We start from the raw sequence: 11,969 nt of genomic DNA, 5'->3' as shown, positions 1-11,969 counted from the left end.
CGTACTCTCTTTGCTTTCCAGGGCACTTCAGGCAATGATGGTCCTCCTGGCCCACCAGGCGAAAGGGTTTGTGAAAGCCATCTTTGTTTTTCCCACTATATAGGAGTGTGGTTTGTTTTATTTTCAGTTCTCCCTCTCATATCTCTGTGCTACTTTGACCAGGGTAACCCCTCAGTTCCAACGATGCTTTTCACAAAGTTATGAATGGGTGGCTGAAGTTTGCTGAAAGCTTCTTCCAGCTGTATCTCAGTTACACACAGGACACAGAGAGTACATACACACTTTGTGTTCCATCCATGTGCTTTGTATAGTTCCTGTGAATTACAGGTGTAGTCACAGCTTAGCCTCTTCAGAATTCCCCACCTGCTGCAGCTTACTGCCCGTTCATTGATTAGCAAACACTCAAGCCACTTCCAGAAGATCCAGAAGTAGCTGAGTTTTTTTGTTCTGGTCAGCTAAGAATTCCCTTCAACCTATTTTATGCATGCTTCAGGAATCCTATTGTTCTCTCTAAAACAAAATTTTCTGCTTGCTATCATCTTACCAATCAATACACAAATCCACTACACAGCTCATTGTACAGCACTATAAAGAAAAAAGAGTATTCATAAATCATTTTTGTAATGGCAGCACTTGAAAACCAAGTCAATTTAAGTGGATGAGCTTTCTGCCAAAGCATTTTTGCAAAGCCTAAACTTTTCTTTTGTAGTCATATTTCATTAAACTGCTAAACTTTTTCATACAGGAAGCCTAAAGCTCTTCTCCCAGTATCCACAGGAAGGTCCCAGTGTTCTGTAGGAGTGTTATTCTTCAGGAGGGAGCTCCTTGTGCATTTTCCCCAGCTCCATAATGCCACTTTTTTGGCATTAGCTAGGATGTGGGATGGAGAGAATGAGGCATAAACCAAGAAAGAAAATGTAGGTTGCTTTACACTGAGGAGGATCAGAGGCAGCCTACCAGAAGGGGAATAACAGATCCTTGTGGAACTTTTCTGACAGCTCCAGGAGTTTGCAAAGGAGAGAAGTTGTGGGGGTACTAAAACAATGAGCAGATTAATCCAAGATGAAGACATCCCTGGAGAGAAATTGTTAAAAGCAAAGAGATGAAGAATCATAAAGCAATATGTTTCTCATCACTTGTGTAATATAAGTGTGAGGTATCTATTTGCTTCCCAAGAGGGGTGTCAGCCAAAAAATAAAACAGTCATCTCTACTCCTCTGAGACTATTTCAGCTACCAAACATGAAAATAATAAATAATCTATCCTGTTAAAATGAAATTTAATAACAAGAATGAAAATGTAATTTTGATAGCACACTGTTAGTATTCTAGTGCTTTTTCTCACACAATCCATCAGTCCCCTGACTTGAAACCTGCAAGCCATATTGTGAATGAAAAGAAAAATGTAAAGTTTTTTCTTTAGAAAACCTCAAAACTTGAGAACAGGGGAAATTGTTGAGAAAGAAGGTGCCTTTAAATGTAAGACTTCAAGTTGTGTTCCTACAACCCAGTTTCTGAGACTGACCAATTTTATTCAAGTGTTTTGTAGCTGAGTCAATTTTATTAGTTTTCCTCTATAAAGTTCCACTTTTTTTTTTGAAGCTTTGTGTTATACCCAGAAACAAATGAGGAAAGTTAATTTTCTCACAGATATGGTGTATTGAAAAACAACCCAAACCCCCATATGGAGTGTGTTATGAAGGTTTCAGAAAGAGACTTATACATCTTTTGAGAAAAAAAAATTATAGGTGGGCAGTAAAATCACAAAGATTTCTCCCTTTGTCCAGGACTTCTTAATTGATTCAGATTTAGCATTTCAGTGTAATAGAAGTCTGCTCTAGAATAAGATTAATTTAAGATCAAGCTCTCCCAGGCTGGGCACAAGGGATCCTCTCCCCAGCTACATTTGTGCACTGCTTTGCTCACTACAGGAGGCAGCTGTGCCCTGCAAGCCTGGGCTCTGAGGAATGAGGCTTATGGAACTCCCAGGAGCAAAAGGGTAGAATCATTTGGGAGATGTGGCCTCCTGCTTTGAGTCTTTTGCATCAAAGCATCATTTTTAACATATTTGGACAGCTGATGTCATAGCAAACCCACACATCATACACCAAATAGAATAGGATAAAGTCTTGCACATATGGCATGGGTACATAACTCAGCTGTGGAACCATGTGAATATCTATGATATAGGTATTTCCATGTCACCATACATGCATGTACATGTGCTTACAATGCGCTAAGTCAGTTGATCATCTTTAGCTGCATGAAAATTTTCTATCTCCATATATCTGTATATATACAAAACTCTAAAAATAAAATGTTCATATATTACGGGATTTTTCAACTATTTTTCATAATAGCAAACATGCTGTATTTAATCCCAGCTAACTCTGAAAAGTTTATTCTTTTTGGAATTTTTTACTGTTGTACTGGTTTGAAGTATTATCAGGGTTTAGGAATTGCCAAAGATGAATATTTGACTGAAAGTTAAAAAGATGACCAAAGTATTAAGTAAATCCCCTGTTTTATGCAACATGGAAGAACAGTGCTTCAAATTCACAGTGGGTTCCTACTTTATTATGCACAATTTTAGGGGTGAGATGCAAACATGGTTGAAATAAATAGTTTTCCTCATTTTTTTAACTGGGTTCCTACACAAGCACTATTGCTTTCAGGAGATCCCTCCAGAGTCTGTGCATGTGAACTGTGGCTACCAAGATTTATGACAGTGTGGCTGAGGCTTTATGCTTAAATCCAGACTTTACCTGCAGGGTTCCTATATTCTATAATTGAAACAAACTTTTCAATCCAGCTTGAGTAAAACTTCTCTTGTTTGTTTGCCTTTGATCCAGGGACCGCAAGGGCCTCAGGGACCTGTTGGATTCCCCGGACCAAAGGGACCTCCAGTAAGTATCTCTTCCATTAAGTTTGTGCAACAAAAGGAATTGTAGTTTTTGCAGAGTGCCTCTAAAGTAAATAGTTTAAAATTTATGTAAGGGGTGGTTTATGTATAGATTTAAAATGTTCTTGTTGAGCCTTAAGGGTTTAGGCTCACATTTTTAACATGGTCATTGGTGCAGCTCTGAAGACATTGAGAGTAATGCACCAAACTGCAGGTCTGGTATGTCCTGCCAGAGACCATGTGAGACGCTGAGTTCAGGCAAAATGCGACTTTGCTGCTGCATATTTTCTTTGAATGATTGATTCACTGAGGAAAGATGAAGAGGAAGGAGGCATTCATTAGTAGCAGGAACATATAGAAGTAATAGCACATTTGAGCTGCCCCCTGAACCAGTCTTGGTGCTCTTCTGGTGTGCATCTGCTCATGTGCAGTACAAAAGCAACAAATCACTTGTGATTTTTTTTTTCCTGCATGCATTTGTTACTTTTATTTCCAATTCCAAATCCTGAAATTTCATCAAGTACTTCTGAAGTGCTTAGATTTTTGTTGAGTCATTAACCAAAGAAAAGTGGAAGTATAGGGACTTTCCATGATTTCTGAATTTATAGAAATCTATTTTGAACACGTTTGCATTTGGCAACAGTCATTCTCCAAGCAATTGTTAAGACACTATAGGACGGACACAAGGAAAAAATATTATTAAAATCCTAGTTAGCTCATATAGGAGCAGTTTCAAGTTATCAAAGACTAGTCTAGAAATAAACAGAGAGCAGAAATTCTGATAGCTAATTGCACACTTTTTTTGAGGATGGCTAAGAAATTGCTTGATTTATGTATTTTATAATTTCAGGGTCCACCTGGAAAAGATGGCTTGCCTGGGCACCCAGGACAGCGGGGTGAGACTGTAAGTAAATGCACTCTGCTGTGTTAGTGTTGTTCTAAAGGTCATGGTTATGTGATCAAAACCAAATAGGGACAACAGGGAAAAGGGAAAGAGGCTGGCACAGAGAGGTTACATAACTGTACTTTTCTTATAGAAGGGGCAGGAGAAAGCTTTATTTGCTCCCTGATACAAGTGTGAGGTTATTCTTTGCTATGTCCAGTTAGTAACATCAGAATGAGATTAAATATTCGATACAAGTAAATGAGATTAATACCCAGATCTCTATTTAAATTGAGATTTTTCAGACAGTTACCATACAGTAGTTTTCTCCCTGAATGCCATGTACCAAAGAGAGTAGCATTAAAAAGAGTAGCATTTAAAACAGTCTTACTGATGATAAACAGCTAGAAAAATGAAAAGTCAAGACCTTTGGAAAGTAGGATCAAGAATGATTGAACCTATTAAAATAAAATAAAATTTTGAAACTATGTAACTCAACTAAGAATCACAATTAATAAATTATGGCATGAAAATTAAAAAAATGCTATGTAATCCCTTTATTTGAATTATCTTTAAAAAACACACTATTTCTATGTGTCAGAATGTTACTCATATTCCATTATAAAATAAAAATTCCCACTGAGATTTTTCAGAGCTAGAGAAAGCCATAAATGAATTTATTGAGAAATTTTCTCAGCATGCAGAATGTGTTTTAGGCTCCAGCTTCACTGGAAATCTGTTAGTGACTGCTGAGTCACTTCCACTGCTGGAAGGAGAAGCACAGAGCTTGGAGTAACACATCCCTCTGAAATCTCTATTTTCTTCTGCTAGTATTGTAGCATTGTCACACTGTAATGCTGTGCAATGATAGTGGCTTTTTTGTGTATGAAACGTTATTGACTACTTCTTTGTTCTTTTCCTTTGCAATGATGCAAAGACGGTGTTGTGTACCATAAGGATCAATTGTTTACATTGTTCACAATGCAGATGCTCAAACTTGTTCTTTAGTCTGCTGTTAAAAAGTTACAATTTTCCCTGGATCTTTATTTCTTTTCAATTTCTTTTTGTCTCACCTCCACTTTAATGCCCTTCCAACTTAATAGTCCATCTGTGTCTCTTTAAAAAGCATTTTTATGTCAGGCTTTATGATTCATAATATACATATGTAAAAATGTATTTTCAGCTGTCTTTTAGCTGCATCACTTATGCATTCAAACTCATCTAATCAGGTTCTCGTAGAGAGATCTGTAAAACTGATGGCAATTTTTACTGCTGTACCACCTCAGAGAGATGGAAGAGGGATTAATCAGCATTTCATATCTGGGCATACACAGACAAAAAAGATTTCTCTTTTTTATTTTCTGAAGAGGAGGAATGTGTGACATGGAATTTCTCATTCACCTCTTCAGCACAGAGATGAATTTTGCCCTTTTATAACTTGTAAAGGGTAATGTAATATTCTGTCTTTTTTTTTCACAGGGTTTTCAAGGAAAAACTGGTCCTCCTGGTCCTGGTGGTGTTGTTGGCCCTCAGGTACAAAATTTCATTTCATAGCTGACTTCATGAGACCAATGTTTAATGGCTACATTATGGATAAGGCAGTTGCTTTTGCTGTATTAAAAGGACCATATCCATGATTACATTAACTTTTGTAACAAAAGTTGCATAACAATATTAGAAAGCTATACTTAGTAATCATCAGTGATTCCACCAAAAAAAAGAAAATATTTGGGTTACCTTTCCGTTATGTTTTATGTTTTGATTTACGTTTTTTATTGGTTTCTTGTCATTTCAGTTTTTTATGTGATTATGAAATTAGTGATTTACAGAAGTCAGAGACACATTTCTCCACCATTTGAGAAAGAGCAATGCTATGTGTGAATTTCTTGCCAGAGAAAAATTTTCAGTAACTTTTAGATTGTGGAGAGATAAATTATCAAAATTTCATTTGATTTAACCTTATTAATTTACAGCTTAATCAAGCATTTGGAGCTTATTTAGCTAATTCCCTCAGTGGAACTTTCCTGCTAGGGAATCTGAAGAGAGATCTTTCAACTCTTCTGCCTTACAATTCCTGTTATTCAGAAAAGCAGCAGTACAGAACTGTTTCAAGGCAAGAACAGTAGATGGATTTCTCTCCTGTGTCCTTTTTGTAACCTTCTCCCATACACGCTGTGCTTTAAAGCTTCAGTGCTTAAGGAACAAGGTCAAGATTTCACTCTTTGGAAGCTGCACAGACGTGTCTGCGGGCAAAATGCAATGCAAGATTTATTTTATAGGACAAAGATATTTTGTAAGTCAGCCTTGCCTGGAGGGAAGGTGAGGAATGTGCACTAACCAATGGCAGCACTGTTTGGTAACACAACAGCTGGATATTGAGAATCTGCTCCTCTCCACTTCCTCCCACACCCTCAAGACATTAAATAACTTCAGGTGACTGAAGTTGTGCTTTTGTGCCTAGGGTCCTACTGGTGAGACTGGACCAATTGGTGAAAGAGGCCATCCAGGTCCCCCTGGTCCCCCAGGTGAACAAGGCCTGCCAGGTGCTGCAGGAAAAGAAGGTGCTAAGGTATGGTGTGGCTTTGGGGAACAAACAGGAAGGGACAGAAGACTGACAGTGTGACATTTCAAATCATCATGAAGACATGCAGAATGAAATCAGAACATACAGTGTAAAATCATGATTGGCAGGTTTCACCCAGAAGGACTTGGAAGACTGGAGGATTCCAATTTTAGAACTGAGAGTGCTTCCACTGAAATAATGAGAATGTTCTCGAGCCAAAAATTAATATTTTTGTAATAAAAGCAAAAGAAAAAAATTTTTACATATAATATGCATTCAATATAATAATCATATTCAATATATCATACTTAGTAATGACATATTCACACCAAGGTAGAAAATTGTACATTGGCATTTAAAGTCAGATGTATAGTAGTCCATAAAAGGTAGAATTTCACTGAATAAATTTAATTCCTTGCTTAATTTTTGGCTGCCATTGGGGAACAAGAAAATATTACTTATCTAGTGTCTATGTAATTCTATTCAATTTTTGATTATAACTGGGTATCAAAAATTTTTATTGAATGTATCTTTAAACATATTTTGATGGCTTGTTGTGTTTTTCACTATTTTTATTCCATGACTGGTACTGTATTTTGTCAAAGTTCATTATAAATGTAACCACAGACTATTGTCCTGATAAAAGAATTAGTGGGTGACTAGATGGGGGCACAGTCTTTGTTTTCATTACTATAACTAGGATCTGGTAGTTCATTTTCTTCGCTCACTGTACACCTAATTTTTAAATATGTTTTTTAATCAAAATGTAATATGTTTCCCAGGGTGATCCAGGCCCTCAAGGCATTCCTGGGAAAGATGGACCAGCAGGTCTTCGTGGTTTCCCTGGAGAGAGAGGCCTTCCAGGTGCTCAGGTATGATACAAGCACTAGAGGAATTGCCATGATATTTCTAAAAGAAAGAAACAATGTATGAATTTCTTTATTAAGTCGCCTACTGTACTTAAAATAAATGCAATAAAAGAACAGATAAAAATATAATTGGCTAGATAAGAAGTAAGGTATTTATTCAGGTTTGTTTCTTTGGATCTCTACATGTTTCCTATTATATGTGTTGCAGAATTACTCTTGAACTTTCCATTTTAGTAGACAAGATTTTTTTTTCCTTTCCATTTTTTAGGGTCCAGCTGGTCTGAAAGGAGGGGAAGGCCCACAGGGTCCACCTGGCCCAATGGTAAGTAAACCTAATAATTCTATGGAAATATAAACAATATTACCTAATAACCTTTTTTCTTCTTTAGATGCTGGGATGTTTTCATTAATGCAGTCTGTAAAACAGCAGAGAGATCAGACTTCTACTAAGTATCCATACTAATGAACATGCATGGATTATGGAGGTGGAGAATATCTGAAGCCTTCTGCCACTAGATTTAGTTATGGCATTTACTTGCTGCTTAATACTTGTCACTTATGTCAAATTGGTTTTGAGATGAGAGAGGTTTTCCACAGTGGAAAAATCCATGGATAGTGACTCATGCTGTTGTAGTGGGCTTGCCTTGCCTGGATGCCAGGTGCCCACCAAACTGTGCTATCCCTGCCCTCCTCAGCTGGACAGGAGAACACAAGGTACACTGAAAGGCTTGTGAGACAAGATAAGGACAGGAAGATGGGCCACCAGTTACATCATGGACAAAATACACTGGGAAAATGAGTTTAATTTATTTTCAATCAAATCAGAGTAGGATAGATAAGGAAAAACAAAAACCAAGTCAGAAAACCTGTTCTCCCCACCTTCCCTTCCTCCCAGGCTGAACTTCACTCCTGATTTTTGTTTTATCCTGCCCCTAAGCAGTGCAGGAGGACAGAGAATGGTTCTCAGTTCATCACACATTGCCACTCCTTCCTCCACATGGGGAGGACTCCTCACACTCTTGCCCTGCTCCAGTGTGGAGTTCCTTGGCTGTGAGGCAGTCCTCTATGAACTTGTCCAACAGGAGTCCCTCCCAGGGCTGCAGTTCTTCATGAACTGCTCCAGCCTGGGTCCCCCCAGGGTGCAGTCCTTCAGGAGCTGGCTGCTGCAGGGTTGGTCCCCCAAGGGGTCACAAGTCCTGCCAGCAAACCTGCTCCAGTGTGGGCTCCTCCCTCCAGAGGGCCACAGGTCCTGCCCAGATCCTGCACCACTGCAGGCTCTCCACGGGGCACAGTCTCCTTTGGGAGCCACCTGCTCCAGTGTGGGGTCCTCCATGGGATGTGGGCGGATCTCTGCTCCCCTTCTGTTGTGCATTTTTTCCCCACTTCTTAAATACATTATTCAAGAGGTTCTACCCTGTCACTCATGGGCTCAGCCATGGCCAGCCCATCAGTCCATCTTGGAGCTGGCTGGTGTGAGCTCCACTGGACATGGGGGAAAGTGGCATCTTCTCCCAGAAGTCAGCCCTGTAGTCCCCTGCCAGCAAACCCTTGCCATGCAAACCCAGTACTCCTGTGCTCCCTTTGTACAACTGTGTAAAATCATGCCATGCAGGAATTTTCCTTCTCGGCATTTTAAGCTCAGTAGTAGAGTATGCTTCAAGGTACCTATTCTCTGTTGTCATGCTTTATGCAAAGAAGTTCTACAAGGATGCACTGACATTCAAAACATGCTAGAGTTATTCCCAAATGTGGATTGTGTAGATTTTGACAGTCATCTTGTCAACTTATTTCTTTCATACACTGCAATTGAGGTTAAAAAAGAAAAGACTCAATCATCACAGCTATTCATGTTAGAAAAAAAAAAAGAAGTAATGGAGGAGCTGAATTTCCATGTGCTTCAACAAAGCTCTCTTATGTCTTTGCAATTCATATTCAAATAAGAATGCATTAAACAAGGATAAAAATCCACACATAGTACAGTACAAGTAATACATGGGACTTGAATTCTTAAAATGAGTTATTGAATTCTTAATGCCAAAACCCTGAATTTACAGTTCTTAGCACTATACAGTATATATATATATTATCAAAAGGCACCAAAACAAAGAATGGAATGGAATGGAATGGAATGGAATGGAATGGAATGGAATGGAATGGAATGGAATGGAATGGAATGGAATGGAATGGAATGGAATGGAAGCTAGCAGGGAGAGTCAAAAGGAATATCATCTTACCCATCTGAAGGACCTGAAATGTTAAAAGAAAGGATGAATCGAAGTCAAGAAAGCACCAGAATAGTCTCTTAAATCTAAAGGTCCTGTCTTGATTTTTTGTTGAAGGAGCCCCTAAGGCTGGACTGAGCTCTCAAGCAGATGGTTCAGGTGCAGTGACCCAGAGCCCTTCTGAGCATGCACAGAGCAGCCAGTGCAGGCAGAGCTGGTGTGTGACACAGCCCCCTTTGCCAGCCAGCATTGTCCACACAGGAGCTGTGCCGCTCCTGTCATGGTCCTCAGAAAGACACACAGGATGTGAGGCAAAAGTACACACCTTATTTAATGATAGTTGTGTGTATTCTGAAATACATGTTTGAATTGAAATTCAGATGATCCATGTTTTTCTAATTCTTATAGGGTGTGTATAAGTTAGTGTTTTAGTTGAAAACATCAGAGCTTTTTTGAGGAGGATATCTCAATTATCCCCATTTACCATCCTTTGGTTCAAATCACGGAGCTCTCTCAGAGCTCATGAATAGTATTCCTCTCATGTGAAACTAAATTGGTAGAGAAAATCCAGGAACACTATTAATGCTCCCCAGCTAATGGGAGTTCAATGCCAGGCTGAAATCATCATTAATTATAGCCCAGAAGCACACAGAGTATGGGTGTCAGGAGAACACTCCCAAGGACTTCAGTTCATAAACCCGTTCCTGTTGGGGCCACCCTTCCTGCTGAGGTAAACAGTCATGGAAAGAAACCCTTAGGAGGCTGAGGATTTTTTGCATATAGTTTTTGCAGTCTTTAAGAAATAGATGTAGTAGTAGCAGCAGAAAAGAGAGTTTGAAGGGCAAAATTTTCAGTTTTTTAAAATATATTTGAAGCTCATTGTAGCACAAGGGGGCTACTTCAGGTATGAAGAGGACCAAGCTGCCCTTAAAGTATTCCAAGAGTCCTCAGCAGAATTTTTATCTGTTTCATCTTTAATTAATAACTTGTTATCTCAAAACAGTATTCAGTGAAAAAAAGGTGTGGAGGTGCCCTTAATACTGGGTTTCATTGTACCGTCAAGCACCTCAATTAAACCACAACTGCTTGCTTTCTTTCACAGAAGCTCACAGCAGACCATGAGCATCAAATACTCTGAAAATATTTTCCCATCTATTTTTAGCCAACAGCGGGTACACACAGAAGTGTAATTGTAGTGGAGTCTTCATTTGCCATCTACAATAGGAAGAGAATCCATGCCACTGGCTGACTTTCCTGTGATTTCCTGCCAATACCAATTGTTTCTAACTAGCATATATAGTCAATTACAAGCTTTGTTTGGCTGCTGCATACATCTGCAAGCAAACAAATGACTGCTCCAAATGCTGTGCATATGCCAATTATTCTGTTTAGAGAGATTTGGACAAAAGAAAGAGATGCATGAATGCATGTCAGAGCAAGAGGGGGTTCTGCAGGATTGAGGGGAATATTTTCATGGTTTGGGGTTTTTATGGGAGGGGGTTGCGGTTGTTTTTTTGTTGGGGGTGTGAGTTTTTTACCAGTTCTCTTTTATCCTTTTATCTGCTCTCTTTGTTGCTTCTGTTTGTTTTCTTCCCTTCTCCTACTACCGTGTGGAATGCTGAATGCTGATGAGAGAAAGCTCTTTGGAATGTCAAGCAGTCATTTTTCATTTGCTCATTTAGGAATTCGATGCTCAAATTAGACTCAGAATAAGCCAGCTGTAGGCTACCCAATTATCAGTACTGAACTATCTAGAGCTATCTTCATCTATCTGACAACATTTTACAGTCATGGGGACCTTCACTTATTGAGCATTTTGTTAACCATCAGTAAAAAGTATTGCTACTACTATGCAATGTATACAATAGCTGTCATTACATATCTCCTCACAGCAAGTGAGAGAAAACCAAGGCTGTTAATGAGTTTACAGTCTGTATAGCAGCAATACAAGACAAAACATGAACTTCCATTCTGTAGAAAAGTTAAAAAAAACCAACAAAACAAATGAATAAAAAGATTCAGTGATGTGAGTACTGCAAGACCAAAGGTTAACAAGTGGTTTCATAACATAAGGAGCTTGTTTTGTAGTGGGACAGAGTGACCAGAAAAAAATGAAACAGAGAGAGAACAGACTTAAGAAGCTGCTTAAAATGCTTCTCTGAGTTGAGACTATAATTTAATATGTTCTGCTTTGCTCAGAGGCCATTCTCACAGAGAAAGGAGCAGTTCCTTGGAAACAGAAGGTGTAGTCCATCTTCATAACTCATGTGAAATGCAAAGATAAATGTGCAAGTTGGCTGATTAAAAAGAGCTACTGGAAATTATGGCCTCTGTTAGTGTCTGCTGTCTGACACAGGAAAGATCTATGAGTTATTTGGGTTTTTTCCTCTCTATTCTTACATCCTCCTGATGAGATGACCTAAAATTGTTTAGCTTATGAGAGCTGACAAGATCAGAGACCATGGCAGTACGGCTGTAGGGTAATGACTTTTTCTTGTTGAATTCACTGAAGCCTTAGGAACTAAAATAAC

At 38.8% G+C, this 11,969-nt stretch overlaps 1 protein-coding gene across 6 annotated transcripts in view; it reads left to right on the top strand.

Annotated features, from left to right (window-relative positions):
* The window catches only part of COL11A1 (collagen type XI alpha 1 chain), a 124,266-nt gene that overhangs the window by 78,397 nt on the left and 33,900 nt on the right, over positions 1–11,969 (top strand). For all 6 annotated transcript variants that reach the window (XM_030953150.1, XM_030953156.1, XM_030953151.1 and 3 more), the window contains 7 exons: positions 22–66; positions 2,852–2,905; positions 3,752–3,805; positions 5,264–5,317; positions 6,246–6,353; positions 7,130–7,219; positions 7,485–7,538. In XM_030953150.1, the coding sequence (XP_030809010.1) occupies positions 22–66; positions 2,852–2,905; positions 3,752–3,805; positions 5,264–5,317; positions 6,246–6,353; positions 7,130–7,219; positions 7,485–7,538 (459 nt within the window). The remainder of the gene's footprint in view (positions 1–21; positions 67–2,851; positions 2,906–3,751; positions 3,806–5,263; positions 5,318–6,245; positions 6,354–7,129; positions 7,220–7,484; positions 7,539–11,969) is intronic.

Source organism: Camarhynchus parvulus, chromosome 8, assembly GCF_901933205.1.
Source record: "Camarhynchus parvulus chromosome 8, STF_HiC, whole genome shotgun sequence".
Lineage (NCBI taxonomy): Eukaryota > Metazoa > Chordata > Aves > Passeriformes > Thraupidae > Camarhynchus > Camarhynchus parvulus.
Note: the sequence above shows the minus strand (reverse complement) of the source record. Positions and strands in the feature narration are given on the sequence as shown.